Consider the following 20910-nt stretch of genomic DNA (forward strand, 5'->3'; position numbering starts at 1 on the left):
AATCCCATAGGTGTTATTCCACAAAGGACAATTCTCTTAGAATTGCATTTGAAAAGTATAATCATCTTCTTTTAAAGATATTAATTTCTTCACAAGTTCACAATTTGCAAGTAATTTATTTCTTCACATGTATATTTGCATGTACACATGTGTGGAGATGCAACTGATGGTCAGAAGAGGGCCCAAAAACAACTGAAGAAAAGGATGTCATGAATTAAAGAGGGTAGAGAAGGGAGAGAGAATATGGAAGGATATGAAGAAAGAAAAGGGAAGTGAAAAATAAAGTAATTATATTTTAACTTAAAAATAAAAATTGAAAAAGTAAGACTATTCACAGAGAAAACTGAATTTTTTTTTATCTCTCTGTCAGGCTCACAGACCAGCAATGAACATATGCTATGTCTTATGCCGTTCTTGTGGCTTTTAAACCCTTATAAACATTGTTGTAGTCTTTTAGCTTTGCAGATATTTTTCTTAAAAAGAATTAATTTAATTTTCTCTCTGTTATATTTGGCAGAAAAATTGTGAAACAAGTTGTTCCAAAGATCAGTTTCAGTGTTCCAATGGTCAATGCCTTTCAGCAAAATGGAAGTGTGATGGGCATGAAGATTGTAAATATGGAGAAGATGAGAAAAACTGTGAGCCAGGTAAATGAGAGTAGAAAATCTAAATTACTGGCTATTTTAAACTTGATTCAATTAAACTTGAATCAAATGTTGTTTCAAAACCAATATGTTGTGTCCAGAAAACTCTGGCACAGACCTACATTGTACTGACTTTTAAAGATCAATTGAAGTATCTGTGAATAAGTTCTTTGTGTTCGCTTCCTGTTTTTCAAAGACACTTTGGCAGATAAAATCACTAGTTATGTATGGGATCCCAATGTCAGTCTTGGAATTGGTCTCACTTGTTATAAAATGAAATTTGATTGAAATGCAGTATCAAGGTTTTAGTCACAGAAGGTGAGGTTCTGAAACAGATGGCAGCAGTTGGATGGGCCAGCTGAGATGCACATGCCTTCTTTTGTATTTATGTCTCATATCAAGTCAAATGAAAATTAGAAGGTCATAGAGGGTATAGAAAAATTATTTAGTTCATATGTTTCTATTTTTGAAACATGATTCTAAATCATGCTCATTAGACATAAAGTGCTTATCAAGATATTTCAGTTATGATTTTTATAGGAAAACAAATTCAAAAGGCCATGCTATCATTTGTGTATAAGCACAAAAGCATAGACTTGGGAGACAAGGAACTCATTGCCATGAACTCTGCTCAAGCTATGATCAGTATTGTAATGGATCGCACTTTTCATTCTGTTTCCAGATGTATTCTTAGCCATTGTACCTATCAGATTTGCTAGACAAAACTGCTCTATAAAACAACTGAAACTCAAGGGAGCCTTTTATTCCTTTGCTTAAGCAATTAGACCTCAGAGTGATTCTAAAGTAATTTAGGACACATCATTACCAAATATAAGGTCAAACACTAGAAGTCTTATTAAAAGCCTTAAATCCAAATCTATAGGCAAAATTAAGCTAATATAAATTATATGATAATTAATTGAAACTGGGATATGGTAGTAATTTATCCACTTAACTCTGCTCAAGAATAAGAAAACTGCCCAACAAGGTGGCACACACCTTTAATCTCAGAAACTTGGCAGACAGAGGCAGGAAGATCTGTAAATTTGAGTCCAGTCAGATGTATAGAATGTGTTCCACAATAGCTAGGACTACACAAAGAAAATCTTTCTCAAAAAAAAAAAACACTAAATAAGTAATAAAGAAAAAAAGTAAAAGAAAGAAAGAATATGAAATCTATAGGATTGGTATAATACATATACATAAACTTTTTCAAGGCTCAAGGCTACTTAATGTTTTTTTTTGCATTATGAAAGTAGACTTTTTGTGATAATTTAAAACTGTGAGAAATTCACTTAACTCTTCATGGTCAACAGAAAAGCATCTCAAGGATTTTTCTTGTTCATTAAGCCTAGTCCCTACTTCCCATCACAGCCAATTACACCTTTGAAATGTTCCTCCTATTAAAAAAAATAGTGTAAATAACAATTTAAATGGTCCCTAATGCTAATTGTTGAACATTTTTAAAGAACATAACCTAATTTTAGTCTGCCCATGAATTTGTAGCTGCCTATGTTTGTATATATTTTACCTTCTGCATCAGTCATCACTTTTGCTAAACTTCAGCTTTCTAATTGTTTAGCCTTTCCTGCTTGCTCATCAAGTGAATATATGTGCGCCAATGGAGGATGTCTGACAGCATCTTTGAAATGTAATGGCGAACCCGACTGTGCTGATGGTTCAGATGAGGTAAAGTGAAACTATCATTTGATTAAAGTTTTGAATTACTTGAACTGGGGTTAAAAAAAAAAAAAACAAATGCAAGAAAAATAAGCAGAAGTTTGACTATCAGAACTATCTGAAATTTTACATAGCTATATGTTTTACGGGTGTATAATTTCTACAGAAAATAGAAGACTCTTCATTCTGTCTGTATCTTACAGCACATTGTTGCTTGTAGAGGTTGTGGTCATTAAGACAAACTAAGTTAAATCTCACTCTATAGCAGACATCTACTATTGTGAATTTCCTAGTGATTCCATCAACATTAATGAGACTGCTATTTTCCCACTGTGTTTGAGCAGATGGACTGTGTTATAGAATGTAAGGAAGATCAGTTTCGTTGCAAAAATAAAGCATACTGTATTCCAATTCGATGGCTGTGTGATGGAATTTTTGACTGCGTGGATGGCAGCGATGAGGAGAACTGTGGCAGAGGTAAGGTGCTGGTGATTGTGTGTCTGTCTGTCTGTGTCTTCATAAATGAGAGAATGGAAGTAATGCTGTGGGAGAGTATCTACAGAAGAGGCAAATGAAAGGATCTATGAATAATTATTTTAGTTCTTTCTGCTTCCATTCCATTCTCCCTTTAGTAAATAAGAAAAATCCACAAAATTTTGAAGCAGGATGTAAGCCCAAACTCTGCACAATGGGAGAAAACTCACTCAGATGTAAGAGTTTATATAGAGTACTGGATGGCAGGCTTTCTCCAGACTAGACGTAAGTTCAGTGCTAAAATGTGAGCTACAGAGGACACAGCATCTGGGTAGGAGGATGGATGACAACCAGTCTTCGAAGAGGTTACAGCCTCTGTAGAGTCAAGACATAGCCTATGTAGAGAAATGAGTATTTAAGAAAACAGGACACAGCATCTGTAAACAGAGGACACAACATTCATACAAGACATGCTTCTAGAGGCATGACTGCTCACATGTTCTCCAAGTTCTACATCTGCCTCGCTTCAATGTGACTTTTCTTACTCTGAAAGAGTGGAAGGATCACGTTGCTTATTAGATTGTACCAAGTTGTCACCTATATGATATGTAACTTGTAATTTGTGCCAGACATTTTCTTCTTGTTATGTTGTTGAGACCATGACTTGTACTTTTTTTCACTCTGGAAGATAATTTTCAATTTTAGTATAAATTTTTTATAGCTGTTTGAATAGCAATTTTTTGAAACTATGTTTTCTTGTACATTGTGACATTAAAAACAGCCAGTTTTTGTTGTTGTAAGTTAATTAAAAAGAAATTATATCCTGAAACTTAAAGTGATCACAGGTTGCAGAACTCTTAGTTTTGCATAATTTGGGGTTTTTTTTGTCTGTTTGTTTATATGGTAGCTGTTGTAACTATATCACAGCTTTGTCCCAATAAATTTTACCTTTCAACACCTTAAAATTTAATAAAAGAGATGATACCACCATAGACTTCCAAACGTATTTTAAAAGTGTTGGCAATTTTAGTGTTTAATTTTATCTGAGGAAGTATCTTTGATATTGATAAATATTTCTGAGATCTTGAGATTTTAGATTTTAGAAAGCTAAAATAAACCTACCTTTTATTATAATTGATGTTCTGTCACCTTGAAGTGGGACACTTCCACTAACAAATGGTATACTGGAAACCAAAGACTCAGATTTGGTTAGTTAATATACAAGAATAATGTCCCAAACCTGATGGAATTAACAGCAGCACTTGTATTTTAAAAGATAGAGTCTGTGATCCTAAAGAACCTGATGTTTATTGTGGCTTGAACTTTCATTCTTGGTTCTACTTGTTCTGGCATTTGTAGAAAAAACAATTTACAGTATTTTTTTTAGAAAACTCAAGTTCAAAGAATGTAATCTGTTTATATGTTTTTAAAAATATTATTCCATATCAAAACTTCTGCCAACCCAAAACCATATGACAACTATGAATGGCTGCCTCCTGTATGGTCCTCTTGATCAGTTTTCATGTGAAGCTGGGTGAAGCTCTGAGCAACACAGTTATAATTCAGAATCTTCATTGCCAAGCATGTATTATGTTATCTATTTTGCTATTAATCATCTAGTAAATTGATCACAAATATAACTAAGCAACTGAAATGTTAATCTAGCCAATATCTTTCAATTGCACCTTTTCTGTTGTTTCTTTGTAGCTCATGTCATTTGAGAATTAAGCATTGTAATAAATACAGGATGCCAAGAGTCCCACGATGCACTGTTTGAAGTACGAATTCTTTATGGTACAGGGAGAAGTCATTAGTAGGCTATCACCAAAACCTTTAGCTTACTGTTAATAAAATTTAATTTATTTTTCTATTCTTAATAAAAAAAAGCAGTGCTATTTCCAGCTCTCTCTCTGAGCATATATAAATAAAATGAAATCTAACTCAATAGCTTAGGGAGATAACCTTTCCTTTTAACAACACAGATAAACTACAAACAGAATTTCTAAAGGTAAAATATTCATAAGTTCATAAACATGACTGAATTTAATTTGTTGTAAAATAGAGCATGCAATGAGATTAGTAATTTAAACCATTCTTATCAAAACAATTTGACTCTACTACATAATCTACAGAGTTTTATTTGGAATTAAAGCAATGCATTCTTGAACTCCATATTCATGTTATCTGTCTGTCTGTCTGTCTCTCTTTCTCTGTGTGTTTCTTATTCCCTCTCTCACTCCCTTCTTCATTCCTCCTCCTCCTTCCTTTTGGAAAACAGTCTTTCTAGGTAGTTATATTACCTAGTATTGTCCCCAGGATTAAGTACTATTGCTTCAGTCATTCAAGTGCTGGAATTAAGGCATCTATCACTACACAAAGAATGTGTTCAGATTCCTTTCAGTAGGAAAGTCACATGTAGTTTCTTTTGTATTGTTTTCAGAGAAAACTTTATATGGTTATATATTAGGTTGTATGATTTTTGATAATTAAGATTACTTTTAGTTTGCAATAATTTAGAGTTTAGTGTTACAGACACTTGAAGTAAAGTAGCATTTTAGAAAACTCTATAGGAATTGGAAGCCTTACACTGTGAATGTCAATCAGTCCACTCTCTGTTGCATTGAGCACCTGCCCTTTTATGTGTCTCAGACTTCTGTGGTTTTAAAAGATGGCAATGTAAGCTAAACAGGTTCCACTCTGGAAATGTTGCAGAATTTCCTAGCCACTGCTTCAAATGTCACTCAAATTTCAGAGCAATATATCTGAAACTTTCTTCCTGTAAGCATGTCTACAACAGATTATAGCAGGCTGTTTTTAAAGTCAATTATGTGAAATTTTTCAAGTTCTTATCACACACTGAACTTGTGTTGTAACTCACAACAGCCATAAAATCATGATCATTACCTTCTAGGAAAATAATCCTATTTGTTCACCTTAATTCTGAATTTATAGCTCTGTGTTGTTTTATTTGGAAGTGCTTGTGAATATGGGTTCATAAGTTACTTTATTATGCTTTTTTCATAGATGAAGATATTGATGTGAAATTAATAGTTTGTCCAGAAAAGTATAGAATCCCATAGTACCCAATAACCACAGAAATCTGTTCTGTGTTTCTTATCTGTCCAGAGAATCAAAATTTGTTAGCTCATTGAGTTCTTTTCATGTGATTTTGACAAAAAAAAATATTACATTCAAAAGTTTTATATTTGACATGGTTTTCATTTTTTGTGAAAATATTAAATATACAAAAGTAAAGCTTGATTGCACACATTTTAAAAGAAAAAAATAATAAACGACACGGACAAATTATTTTCATCTCTATGAAATAATTGTTTATATTGCAAAAATGTCTTAACAATGCCATAAAATTTTGGTATAATAAAATAAGGAGTAGGACAATGTTTAAGGGTGGGAAGAATTTAAATTAACCCTGCTTATTCTTTTTCGATGTTGAGTAGAAGTACAAGCTAAAAAAATAACAGTTTGTTAGAGAATTTCATAACATGTAGAATGGTTTTTAATAACATTCACATTCCGCTTATCCCTCTAACTTCTGCTGGATCTGCCAACTCTCTCCAATCTTCATGTCATTGTCCTTGCCATCATCTTCCTCTTCTTCATCCTCTTTCTTCAAGCTGCTCCTCTTCTTCTTCTCTTTCGTGATGGCTCATTGAACTTATTTTATTCTAGCAATATAATTAGGGGTGTGGGCCATCTACTGGAACATGGGCTAACTACCAGAAGCCAGATATTTAACAAATCAATAACAAAGCTTAATTTCTTCCAATCGAAGCCATTAACTGTCAAAAGCTTCTCACATGGGGTTGAGAGCTCAAGAGGGCCTCTACCATCCATGCCAGAATATGTATTTGTTTCCTTTTCAAGTTTTGATCAGGTAAACACAGAATGCAGTTGCTGAGCCCATGAGTACAGTCCTATCAATATAGAGGAGACATTGTTTGAATCTGTTGGCTTTTTTGTTTATTTTATTTTATTTTATTTTGGTTTTGTTTGTTTGGTAGCTTTGTATGCCTTGGTTTTGGTTTTATGAGCCAGAGATTCTCTGTGTACTTTTGGTTGTCCCAGTCCTTGCTCTGTATACCAGGCTGACCTCCATCTTACAGAACCATGCCTATCTCTGCCTCCCAAGTGCTGGATCACAGACATGCACCACCAAGACCCAGCTTTAACCTTGTTTTTTACTCTCCTTGGATTTATACAATATTCTCACTCTTTCTTCCAAGATGGTCCCTGAGTCTTGGGGTAAGGGTATCATATAAATGTCCCAAGTATTGTTGAGGACTCCACAGAAACTTTGTCACTTCACTTTGGTCAATTGTGAGTTTCTGTCCTCTAGTATGTAAAGAAACTTCACAATGAGGTTGGAGAGTTGCTCTAACCTACCTGTATAGAGGTAATGAAATGATGTTATAGGGCCATAGATACTATGTCAGTCTGATGAAATAATAGTCAGATGATCCTGGAAAATGTGAGCTCCCCAGCCATGAGCCAAATCTCCCAGATTTGTGCTACTTTTTGTGCACGTCTTTCTGTACAGTTGGCAATCAGTCCAATCAGAAAACAATGGTTACTGCCTACATAGCATCCAAGCCATTATTATAACCATGGGCATATCTTTTCATACCAGTCATTACTGTAACTGTAACTTACATATTTTAAAGAGGTAAATTCATAGACAACATTTTCTTCTACAATTGTCTATCTAGCAACTTTTTTTTCTTAACCTTTAAGGCTAACCACTAAAAAGGAAGCTTCATGATCAGCACCAACATAATTTCTCCATTTCATATTTCCAAAATATGTGGTGTCTTCAGCAGTAATAAGGACGTTTTTAAAAACCAGATGGAAACCTGTTGCAAGAAAGCCCCTTGTTCATCCTGGCCACCCAGACCTGAAATAACCACACAGAAACTGTACTAATTCAATCACTGCTTGGCCCATTAGCTCTAGGTTTTTATTGGCTAGCTCTTACATCTTAATTTAACCCATTTCTATTAATCTGTATATCATCATGAGGTGGTGGACTATCAGCAAAGTTCTGGTATGTCTGACTCTGGCAGCGGGTCCATAGCATCTCTCTGACTCTGCCCTTCTTTCTCCCAGCATTCAGTTCATTCCTCCTAGCTTAGCTAAGTTCTAACCTATCAGGCCAAGGCAGTTTCTTTATTCCCACATCAGAAACCTACAATTTTATAACCCTTATGGATATAACACACACACACACACACACACACACACACACACACACACAAAATCTTTATTGGAGTAACCCTACACAGGGGACAGTCCTCCTCCAGGAAGCCATACTTTTTCAAATGAAAATCCCAGCTCCAGGAATGAAATACCTCCCCTTCAGCTGTTGCTCAGAGCTATGGCAAAGGCCATCTCAAACTGTAAGTTATTGCTGTTGCTTTTAATTGCCCAAAAGAACATGGTGATATAAATTAATATTTTAAACAATATGAACTTTTATATTGTAGTCAAAATGTGTTAAATTGAAGATAATTTAGATTTTATAAAATATTCTTCTTTATCTTTTGGTATTCCCTAAACAAAATGGGATATACTTATAATAATATAAAGATATTTTGGTTGGTATAATTAGGAACAGGCTGTTAAAGAAAAAAAAACATTTGTAAATTGCCTGTTTCTGGTACTATGCAGGAAAGAAATATGAAGGAATAAAGTAATAAATAATAGAACAAATAGAGGATGCTGAAATCTTCCGCATGCGCTACTAATTTTCTCAATCTCCTTTTCCTTAAAACTAAAGGAGGAAGTATCTGCAGAGCTGATGAGTTCCTGTGTAACAACTCCCTTTGCAAGCTCCATGTCTGGGTCTGTGATGGAGAAGACGACTGTGGAGACAGCTCAGATGAAAGCCCAGACATGTGTGGTATTGTCTCTCCTGTGGCTCTCATTGTGCTCTCCTCTTGCGACCTAACATTCGGAAGGGCGCCAGGAAGTATAGAGATAATCTACAGATGCCACATACTTGGGGGCAGGTAGACAGGGTACAGAGTCATATACAGTTTCTCACCAGGTAATAAAGGTATCACACTGTCAGAAGTTAATAACTCTATTGGCAACCCACTTATGTCTACCTGTCATGGCAGCGCTATACAGGACAAAAAGTATACACTATTTAGAAGTATTTACATAAAGTAGATGGACATCAGAATTGAGTGAGGTACATTTAATATTTTTGCCTTCACATCAATGAATAATTTAGTATATAAGCACAGGTAAATATATAGGAAGAATATAAGAACTAAAGGAAGAATTCAAGATGAAGCAATTCAGTGCCAAGAACAGAGCAGAGCATATTTCTACATATGAGTAATACTTAGAGTGATATTTTAATTTAGGGACAGATTACTGAAGAATAAGATAGATAAACTTTTCTGACTTTTATAATCACACACTAAAATGAATAACAAAGATTTCCTCGCAAACTTTAAGCACATATCTAAATATGTGTTTAAACAAAGAGTGTTAAAGAACCAGGACCAAAAGTTGATATTTTATCATGTCATACATCCAGTGAGATCAGAACTGCAAATTCGATCGTGAAACTTGCTTCCTTTCTACCCCATTTTATAATTTTTAACTATGTACCCTTCTGTGATTAGTGACTTCAAAAACGAAAGATTATATTTTTTCTAGTCTCCAAGATTAGTCATTTTCCGACTCAAGACAAAAGCTGCATTATCTGATTTAAAGCAAAGTACATTCTTAATAACTCCATGCACCTTAATGAGTCACTTTGTTTTTTCTCTGTTATTGTTCTTTCAGTCAAATTTCTTTGCCCACCCTCAAGACCTCACAGATGCAGAAATGACAGAATCTGCCTACAGCTTGAGAAAACATGCAATGGCATCAATGACTGTGGGGACAACTCTGATGAAGATCACTGCAATGGTAAATCTGTCCAGTTGGAATTATTGATTTATAAGCAAGTTGCAAGATAAGAGAATGAATTTACTACTTAAAATTACAGCAAAGAATTCCTTGTGGTTATATGAAGGTCTATTTCCAGGCAGCACAGTTGAAACAGCCATTATAAATAACCTCCTATCATTTCATCTGCATAAAAAGGGTGAATGGCTTTATCCAATGAATATATTAATATCATGAGATTAAAAATTGATTTTAAAGAATTCTTTGTCAAAAATAGAGATGGAGGTGAGAAAATCTGTATAAAGTATGTGTAATTACAGCTTTTCCTCATAATTTTGAGATAGAAAAGGTCCCTACATCAATGGTACATGTGTAACAAAGATGTGTCAGAGAACATACTGGGCCCAACATCATTTAAGGCAGTCTTAATCAGCTAAAAAGTCATAATCATTTAAAAGATCACAGCAAAAGCCTACTAATATAGCTTACTAAGATGTATAGACCTGTAAAAAGTTTAAATGGTGTTAACATATTTAGAAAGTGGATAATACCCAACTTGATAACATATGCTACAAAATAAAATCCCTAGTACCAGAAATGGTTCTGTATTTTTTGAATTGTTGATCCATGGATTCCCACAGAACCCCTCCACCCACACAAAAAGCATTTTATTCTTAATGCAATGGATTAAACTCTAGAACTTGATAGTAAGACAGTATTGCTGAAGATATCACATACTTGAATTAGAAAATATGGAAAAATCTATTTGATACTGAACTGGAGCTGCATTTCTACTGAATAACTTTACAGAAGTAAATGACACTATTAATACTACCAAAAGAAACACTGATGATTGGCCAATACATAAATGTGAAACCTGAAGCAATAAAAATGATCAGACTGACAAGATAAGACCATTGTTTAACAGTGACATAAATGATATGAGAGTAACCCACCTCTTTCTGAAATTAGAGTAAAGGCTCAGTTTACCAGATAGAACTCATTACTAACACTATTGATGAAGATAACAATCTGAGTCTAGACTGGCCATGGACCTTATTGTGAATCCTACTACCATTATTGTGCTAAATGCACAGAGCAATAAAATGCAATACTGACCCTTAGAACAGTGCATTTTTAGTCCTATCCAGATAAGCATCACTTAGAGTACTCTAATAGAAATTAATAATTAATAAATAAAGTTAATAATTAATATAAAAATTCACAATTAGTCAATGTAAAAAGAATAAAAGACTATGAAATGACCAACCCAAAGTAGTGTGTATATCACACTTTCTTTCTCAAAGCAGAGGCCTGTGTGAAAGAGGGAACAGAAATAATATAAAAGGCAGAGGTGATGGATGACTTCAAGGAAACAGTGTTTTCCAGATAATGGAGCATATATACATATTAACTCTCTGAAACCATGACAACATACATAAGTCTTATACAAGCTTAAGTCAGAAAAAAAAAAAAAAAAAAAAAAAAAAAGCTCAGATGGTTGCAGGGAGTGGAAGTTCCTCTCCCAGCCAAGAGGAAATTCACAGTTGATGACCGCTTGGAGAGAAAAAGTTCATTTTCCTCAATGAGTTACACTGGGTATAAGAAGCACAGTCCAGGGGCAGGCTCCGTACTCAGGAAGGATTGGCTAAGACAAACTGGACAATTTGGTTCTTTTCTTTTTCTGTTCTTTATTTGTTCATTTAAATGAGAAAGAGAGAAATAGACAGAGAGGCAGAAACAGAGAGAGACAAAGAGGGAGAGAGAGAGAGAGAGAGAGAGAGAGAGAGAGAGAGATATGAATTTGGGCAGGAAATCGGGGGGGTGAGATCTGGAAATTGTTGGAGAAGAAAATGAATATGATCAAAATATACAATATGAAATTCTGAAAGAATAAATAAAAATGTGTACACATTATTTAAAAGTCTGCATGGGGCATTTTATACATTTTCTCATAAACATTGGGTGTTGGTTAATATAGGGAATATTTATTTTTTTTCCAAATTCAAAAACTCTAAAATTTGTTTGATTTAGGCCCGAAAACTTAAATTTTAAGATATAAAATATATGTTTGCATACATTTAGTATGTTGGTGAACACATTGTGAGCTCAATATTTTCAGTCTTATGGTATGAAACACTAACTAACCACTTTTTCAATAATTAAACAGGTGAACTATCATTCAAAGCCAAGCCTTGTAAAAAGGATGAGTTTGCTTGCAGCAACAAAAAGTGCATCCCCATGGAGCTGCAGTGTGATGGGTTCGATGACTGTGGAGACGGTTCAGATGAACAAGGCTGCACAAAGAGTATGTGGGTTCTATTAAGAAAGTACAGAAAGAGGGAGGGGGAAAGGAGTGGAGGGAGGGGGAGAGAAATGGGGGAGGGGGATGGAAATGGGAGGCAGGGAGAAGGCAGAAATTTTTTCAGTAATAAAATAAAGAAGGTACAGAAAGACAGATTTCTAACACGAAATTATTCTACGCTTGGGGCTGGAGAGATGGCTCAGCGGTTAAGAGCATTGCCTGTTCTTCCAAAGGTCCTGAGTTCAATTCCCAGCAACCACATGGTAGCTCACAACCATCTGTAATGAGATCTGGTGCCCTCTTCTGGCCTGCAGGCATACACACAGACAGAATATTGTATACATAATAAATAAATAAATATATAAAAAAGAAATTATTCTACTCTTGTCTGGAGACAACTCTTCACGGTGTACTTTGTTGAAGGAACATTTCTTGGAACATCACTCAGTTTTATGACTGAGATAGAACCACAAGTATCTTTGTTAAAGTTTATTTTAATTATTTGAATTTTTTGTATATCATCAGGAACATAACATACTAATTCAAATTTTAAAATTGCAATTATTTTTGAAACTTGTTTAGTTGATGTGGTATAGAGACAACTCTATACCACAAACTCCTCTGGTTTGTTTACATTTAGAAGTGCTTTTCTTAATGGAAAATAAAGTAGGGAAATGAAATATCATGCTAAAATTAGAGGGCAGTCTTTCTTTGTTATAATAGCATTTTAACTGGTTTTCCATTCAGTTGTGTTTTTATTAGTGTGTCCTGACTAAAATTGAAACCAGCTATTGATTTAACCTTTTGACTGGAGTAACATGTTAGTCCTTGACAAACTCTTCTGCAGGGAGGTAGTAAAAAACCTTGAGGTCATTGATAGGAAAGGTTATTTCTCTTGGAGAAGGATGTGGGATGGGGAAATGTTCTGATGATGGCCTTTCAGGAAGATCATTCACTTGTTACTCAGTTTTAGGAAGTATTGTGTCTTGACAGCAACTGTCAATATCTGAGTCATCAGCTCTCTCAGCTGTATTTAGTGTAAGGAGCTCGGTCTTTTTCTGCCTTTTATAGGAAAAGAGGGTAGGTATGAATGCATCGAAAACTGCATCTTTAATAGAAAGTTTTCATGCAGTAAAACAATTACTTCAAAGTAAAAAATAAACTCCCAATTCAAAAACCAGAGTCATATTAGTTTTGATTCTACTATTCTTAAATCCTAGGTCTCCGTGAACACACCTGTGAGGACAATGGGAATCCATGTGGAGATGATGCATTTTGTAATCAAATACAAACATCTGTTTTCTGTCGCTGCAAACCTGGGTTTTGGAGAAACATGAAAGGCAGACAGTGTGAAGGTAAAGTATGTTTCCTCAACAGCTTGCGCTCAAATCCTTGGCTTGTATAGATTCCCAAGGCTGCTAAGTTGTGAGGTGGCAGGGAATGATTTTCATAAAAGCTATGTATAGCTATGTGCTGCCATTTCAGTTTTGAAAGAGAGAGAGAGAGAGAGAGAGAGAGAGAGAGAGAGAGAGAGAGGGGGGGGGGGGGGGAGGGAGGGAGGGAGGGAGGGAGGGAGGGAGGGAGGAAGGGAGGGAGGGGAGAGAAAGAAGAGAGTGATGAGGTTGTTTTCATGACTAAGCTAACCATCTCTGAGACTACAAAGCATCTCTAGACAAATAACAAATTCAGACCAGCCGGAATTTCAGTTGTGTCATAACAATTCTGTTTTGAAATGCAAAGGAGGAATTGATTGGTTAAGAACTATCAAACTATTAGACTCATTTCATGAAAAAATATTTGAGAAGATCCATTTCTCTTGACAGTGGCATTTGTCATGTTGTGACAGATAATTTACTTTGAGAAACTTGTAAGCTTTTGTACTAGCATCATGTTTTAAACAATCCTTCATCAAATGTCTTTAAAAATCCAAAGTCAGTGTCTAAATGACTTCCTTGTCAACTGGCTTGTAATCCTGTAAAGCTGGGCATATAGTAAAGGAAAAAATACCAAAGTAAGTTATAGGTAAACATAATTTCCATTAGTGCTTTACCTATAGAGTTATGAAGTACACTACAAAATATGTACATTCTTGCAATTTTCTCTGAAAAAAAACTTTATAATCATATTTATCTGTTATCATAATTTAAGATAATATCTAATATCTGGCTGGAATTTTTACACTAAATAAAAATATTTTTATTAATTTTATTAATAATTTTATTATGTGTAAATATATATGAGTTTTTGTGAAGACATGAAAGCTAGATTTTGACATCATTCCTCTGTAACTTTCCACCTTTTTTTGGTGAGATGAAACCTCTCACTAAACCTGAACTTCAGTGATTGGTTAGATTGGCTGTCCAGCCAACCCCAGAAATCCTCTTCTTCACGGTGTTCCTTTTTTCCAAGTGTTAGGATTACAGGTGCTTCTGTGTTGCCTAGCATTTTATGTGGAGGATGGGCATCCATCATTCCTCTGTAACTTTCCACCTTTTTTTGGTGAGATGAAACCTCTCACTAAACCTGAACTTCAGTGATTGGTTAGATTGGCTGTCCAGCCAACCCCAGAAATCCTCTTCTTCACGGTGTTCCTTTTTTCCAAGTGTTAGGATTACAGGTGCTTCTGTGTTGCCTAGCATTTTATGTGGAGGATGGGCATCTAAACTCAGTTCGTCACACATATTCATCAAGCCCTATACCCAATGGACTATTTTCCCAGCCCCGCCATAAACATTCTACTATAACTTCTTATTCTAGCTTTTTTTCTCTTTAAATTCCTGATTTAAAAATGACTTTATAGTTTATCAGACAATATGAAAAAACTAACTCATTATACTCACACAAAGAAAATGAAAGCTATGCTTTTATATACTTCGAATTATCTATTTTCTTACCACCATGAATCACTGAAAGTTTATAAACTAAGTTTTCTCTATTTGAATAAACCATTTTTTTTCTTTTCCTAACTGTGTCTATTAATTATATGTAATTACATTTAAACATAAAGCAAAGAAAGCCAGCCTACAAACCACAATTCCAGAGAACTTAGACAACAATGAGGACACTAAGAAAGACTTACATAGATCTAATCTACATGGGAAGTAGAAAAAGACAAAATCTGAGTAAACTGGGAACATGGGGACTTTGGGGGAGTGTTGAAGGGGAAGGGAAAGGCAGGGAGGGGAGCAGAGAAAATTGTAGAGCTCAATAAAAATAAAAAATAATAAAAACAAGCTGATACCCCTCAACAGATGAATGGACAAGAAAAACGTGGTAAGTAAACACAATGGAATATCCCTCAGCTGTAAATAAAAATTAAGCCATGAAATTTGTAGGAAAATCGATAGAACTGGACAAAATTATACTTAGTGAGACAACCCAGGCCCCAAAAGGCAAATAGTGATACTTTATGTTTTCTCTCATCTGTGGATCATAGCTCTAATTTAATTAAAAAAATATGTAATTACACACACACACAAAGAGCCTGACTCTTCAGACTATATTTATGATAGTATTGATTACCTAAAGAGTCTGAATAGTAAGCTCTGTTTTGAAATACTGCTCTCAATATTTTCTCACTGAATTTACTTTTTTTTCTGTAGTTTTGTAGCCTGTCTTGTAACTAGCTTTTATACTTTTGTAGACCAGGTTGACATTGAACTCATAGAGATCAGCATGCCCCTACCTCTTGCGTGCTGGGATTAGGGATTAAAGACATGAACCGCCCAACAATATTTTCTCATTTTATTCTATTGCAAGGGAAACAGAAGCACTACTAAATTTGTCATTTCAAATAACCATGTTTTCATTATTTCCATATACCTCTATTTTATATACAAGTCAATTCAGAACATTAACTAAATTTGTGTCTACAATAAATACATTTTATAGTAAATAAAGCAATTTCCATTTGATATTGAGAAGGAAGACGTATTACCTAAATTTTGCAACCTAGCTTGTTAGAGTCCTTCACTAGGTCATATATAAAAAAGAATATAAACATCGCTCTTTTGTATTAAATTTAAACATGTTAGTTGAAATAGCCAAAATGAAGAGAGAACAGAGAGAGCAATAGAAGAGATAATAGATCCTGTGTCAGTTGTGATACATATATGGGATTAGAATGGCCACTTTAAGGTGAGGCTCTTCAAGTTGTCCATGGTGGGACAATGGGGAGCTGATCAGACTTCCTTAGATTCCATACCAGAGGTTAGCCATAGAAACAACTGACTCTTCATTAATTTAGGTAATTAAGTGTTGACATGATACACTTTACTTCATGCCTGTATATTTTACTTGATGACATGCTCATTTTCTGTCCATGTGTTGAACCCAACACAGATATTAATTGATACTACAATACTTCAGTTGTTTCTGGGGAAGTGCCATAGCACAGGCAACAGAAGCTCAAAGTCGAGCGCAAACTTTCTCTGTGTCATCTGCAGGCATCACTGGGAGTGGTGTGGAATGTTGGACCTTTAGAAAAGTGCTAAACAAAAAACAGCCACCCCACTTTACTAAGTCCTATTTGAGACAAGATTTTAACTTAGAGTCTTATTACATAATCAGAGAAAATATACAAGATGTAGGGAGCAGAGGGAAATATGTGAACGTGGAGGAGAAAACGGCATGGTCAACAATCCACCTGACCTTGACACTTAGTTTTCAGTTCTTCTTGTGTGCCCTTAATTCAGTGGTATGTTTTGAGTCACAGACATACGTTCTTTACCTTATTGCTGACTTCGATCTGTGGATTTGCTACTGGGTGTTCAGGGTTTCTGTTTAGTTCTCACAATAGTCCTTGTCTTGCAAAGGTGAAGATGGAATTTGGGCTCTTCTCTTGTAGATCTCAATGAATGCCTGGTGTTCGGTGTCTGCTCCCAGCATTGTATAAACACACACGGATCGTATAAATGTGTCTGTGACCAGAACTTTCAAGAAAAAAACAACAGCTGCGTAGCAAAAGGTAAGTAATTAAAAAGCCATTTCAATTTTGTCATGAATATCTTATGGGGAAAATTATGTATATTGAATTTTAGCAAAATGTAATATTCTTTAAATTATTCATTCATAAAAATATGAAATATTTATAGATTAGTGGCAATCGATGTGGCTTTTTATTTTTATTTTGAAATGTTCATTGTATTTCCATTTAATTAAAAATATTGTTTCTTTATTCTGGAAATTTCCAAAGTCTTCTTTGTGGACTCTTTATAATATATGCAGTAGGTCACTGTGGCCTCAATTGCCCCTGCTCAGTATACCACTAGACCCTGATCGCTTTTATCTCTACCTTATTTTAATAAATAGTATAATTCAAAGTAACTTACAGAAAAAAATTATTAAATATAGAGAAAAATGCTAAAATTACTTTGTGTTTGAAGCAACTTGTCAGTAGAATAAAAAGTTTACGCATGAGTCTGATGACCTAAAAACTGTGTTTCCATTGATGATTCTATGGAAGTAAATGTAAGAACTTTTTGGACCACTGTACCACAGTGAAATCATAAGGAAAGGTATTATAAAGAGAGGACCCTTTTATGTGGGACCTCTTAAAGTTTGAATATAAAATCATATTTCTTTTCAGAATGTTGATAGAATTTTTTTAAAAAAAAAGTTTAAATGACAGATATGGGTCTTAGACTATTGAATAAATAGATTTTATTGCTCATATAGTTTTACAAAATTATATAGCTTTAATATTCTCAATTACAGGGTATTCTTAATAAGACATAGTTACATGAGAAAACTGGGAGAAAATGATAGAATATAGCATAGTACACCATTTGTACATAAATGTGACAAGTTCAACTACATTCAGGATACACTATTATTTTTATCATGGTTATTTGCAATGCTATATATTCAACTCAATTTCTTTATATTTTAATACAATCGAAATTCCCATATGGTTTTACCTTTCAATCAGTATGAAAGTGGTATTAGTATGTCATAGATGTCAAAATTAGGATATGCTGTCCCATTAATTGGGAATGAAGTGGAAATTACAAAACTTTAATATAACAAAGAATGAAACCTGTTAAAATGATAACAAAGCAGTACAGAATCTGGTTTAGTAATGGGATTTGTACAAAGCCCTGGGTTGTATCACCAGCCCTGAAAAAATAAAATAAAAAGAGTTCAATAGTTCTAATCATATAAAGTTATATGGACACAAGGAAAAAATAACCTTTCCTTTCTGTAGCCATAAGTAGTAATAATTCAGGGTCCATCTACATACGTACAAACAAAAAAAAAACCACAGAGGGCTTTTTTCTTAATTAAATGAGAATATAGGACGGCATTTAAACACCAAGAATCAAGACATTAGAACACAACATGTTTCGATTTGCCAAAGACATTCTTTTCAAATGCCTAATTTGTACGCATAAATTATGCTGTGTATTTAGGAAAACTGAGACAGCAATAGATTACTTTACAAAAGTGTTGACCAGAAATCATTGCCCTGGAGAGTGAAAGATGATATAAAACTAGTTGCTTTTCACTTTGGAAGAAACTGTATAGAAAATAACAATTGCCGATAATTGAAAGCACATCATTTACTTTGCCCTAGTTGAAATGTCCTCTATTTTGTATTTTATTATAATGACCTGCAGGCTCTGAAGATCAAGCTCTCTACATAGCTAATGACACTGACATCCTGGGTTTTGTATATCCATTCAACTACAGTGGCGGTCTTCAGCAGATTTCTCATGTTGAACATAATTCAAGAATAACAGGGATGGATGTGTATTATCAAAGAAATGTGCTTGTCTGGAGTACTCAGTTCAATCCAGGCGGGATATTCTACAAAATGATTGACGGCCGAGAAAAGTGGCAAACGAACAGTGGCTTGATTGTAAGTAAATAAGAAAATATCTGAAGGCCACGCCTTCTTTGCACACCCTGAACTGAAAAAAAAAATCAAAGTGTATAAAGAATTAAGAATCGTTTATTCATCCCATATGAAAATAAATATTTTTCTTTATTTTCATAGCACCATGTTTCCTAAATTCCAGTTTCATTTCGTTTGAATGCATTTGCCTTTGCTATTAAGGATGAAAATGAATAGCAACTGGCAGTTTTGAACATTTTGTGTTTTACATATAAAATCCATGTATTGTGAACAGAAGCATTTTTCATTTTAATGTGGGAATGGAAAATGCATGTACTTTTTGCATTAGAAAAAATGTTATCGAGATAATGATTTCAATTTTAACAATATCATAAATCTACTTATGGGACGAGAAACCTACTAGGATTTTCACTATTCCTTCCTTCTTTTGAGAATGGTGTTTTGAGAACATGTATACCAGAACACCATATGATGGGCATGTTGGCTGTCACGATTATTTGTTATGAGAAATATAAAGCAGAGAATTTATTTAGATTTACACTAATCAACAATCTGTATTCATGTTAGAGATAATCAAGTTATTGTGTATTTTTTAGTTTGAAGTAACCTGGAGAAAAAGAGAGGTGGATGTGTATTTTGAAGGAGTTTGGCTATTTTCTACAAAACCTAAAAGTCAAGTAGTATCTCAGCAGGGTCTAATTGAACTGTACACTTGAAATGAACAGTGCCTGTTTCAATTCCTCACTTTTTTTTTTTTAACAACAGAACCCATCACAAAGATAAAAGCTACACGAATGCTCTTTGGTGCAGTGTGGAACACATCCTCCTTTTATGCTATAAAATATTTATGCTACATGAATGACATTTGATCAGTGTGAAACACATTATAAATTTATTTTTAATATCCTCTTCTTATTTTCACTGAAGTGAATTATTTTGTTGAGGGTAGGGGCATGTACCCTCAATACAGGCACCTTTGGAAGCCAGGACATCTGCGGAGCTTGAGTTACAGGTAGTTTTGAGCCATCTTACAAGCTTGTTCTGAGAACTTAGTCATCTGCCTGAGCAGCTCACATTCTGCTCTGCTGAGATATCTATTCTGGGGTAAATTTAATATTAACAAAACTAATAAATTCAGATTTAGATTAAGTAAACTGTTCGGAAAATTCCCAGTGTGACTGAAGTGTTTCTCAAGTCATCTTGCCATAAACAGTGTTAGGTAAATCACCTGTGTACTCAGAACAGGCCCAGGACAGTCAGAAACATTTAGCAGGTCACGCAATCATTCATCTTGCAAAAGTATTCGTTCTCTCTATTAGACCACCAGATGGCATATAGTCATTGTTTATGCAAACGTTAGCTCTAAAATGATGTCTGTTTTCATTTCATTCATAAAAATGAAAGTTGCTTTTGGATTTATTTGCTTGCAGTTGGTGTCATGAAGATCATTGATTGGCCCAGCTTTAAATTCTGTTCCCGTTCAGTATCAGTTCTTTAGTTTCTTTGTACTACTAATTTTAGGAATTGAATTGAAAACTAATGAATTGCATATTGTATAATTATTAAATATTTATTACATGAAATATGTTAAAATTTAATATTAGCCAAGTACATTGTAAATACTCTGTACCTTATTGCAATGACAATATTGATAAAATTGACTGACAGGATGCTGGAGATAATTTGCAGCTCTCATATCTGATCTGATGTTTGTTAAAAGTCACTTATATGCTTAATTAATTTTGGTGTGGTTTTTCAACTAAAATCATTTATTTTTATTTTTAGGTAAGGTGATATATATTTGGTGTTCTTTAATAGGTATAATATTTATAGATTATAAGTCAAAATCGTTTAATATTTGATAATTAAGTTTTTATTTTTATACAGACAAATGTATATGCATGCATCTTTTATTTATACAGTGCACATTTGCATCAGTGTCTTTTTTAACTTTTTCTTAGCTTTATTAGAAAATTGCTTATAATCACTGACAAGGACTTTCATTAGACTTGTCTGAAACAGCATATGAA

The 20910-nt window shown here is 34.2% G+C and overlaps 1 protein-coding gene across 1 annotated transcript in view; it reads left to right on the plus strand.

The window, feature by feature from the left end:
* Nucleotides 1–20910, plus strand: part of Lrp1b (LDL receptor related protein 1B) — a 1777071-nt gene that overhangs the window by 1664824 nt on the left and 91337 nt on the right. The window contains exons 69-77 of the mRNA XM_041674488.1: nt 518–647; nt 2227–2333; nt 2669–2801; nt 8593–8715; nt 9615–9740; nt 11890–12027; nt 13245–13379; nt 16871–16990; nt 18642–18883. Coding sequence (XP_041530422.1) covers nt 518–647; nt 2227–2333; nt 2669–2801; nt 8593–8715; nt 9615–9740; nt 11890–12027; nt 13245–13379; nt 16871–16990; nt 18642–18883 — 1254 coding nt within the window. The remainder of the gene's footprint in view (nt 1–517; nt 648–2226; nt 2334–2668; nt 2802–8592; nt 8716–9614; nt 9741–11889; nt 12028–13244; nt 13380–16870; nt 16991–18641; nt 18884–20910) is intronic.

This window comes from Microtus oregoni, unplaced genomic scaffold, assembly GCF_018167655.1.
Source record: "Microtus oregoni isolate MIOR12 unplaced genomic scaffold, Mior012 000025F_ref0000491, whole genome shotgun sequence".
NCBI classification, from domain to species: domain Eukaryota; kingdom Metazoa; phylum Chordata; class Mammalia; order Rodentia; family Cricetidae; genus Microtus; species Microtus oregoni.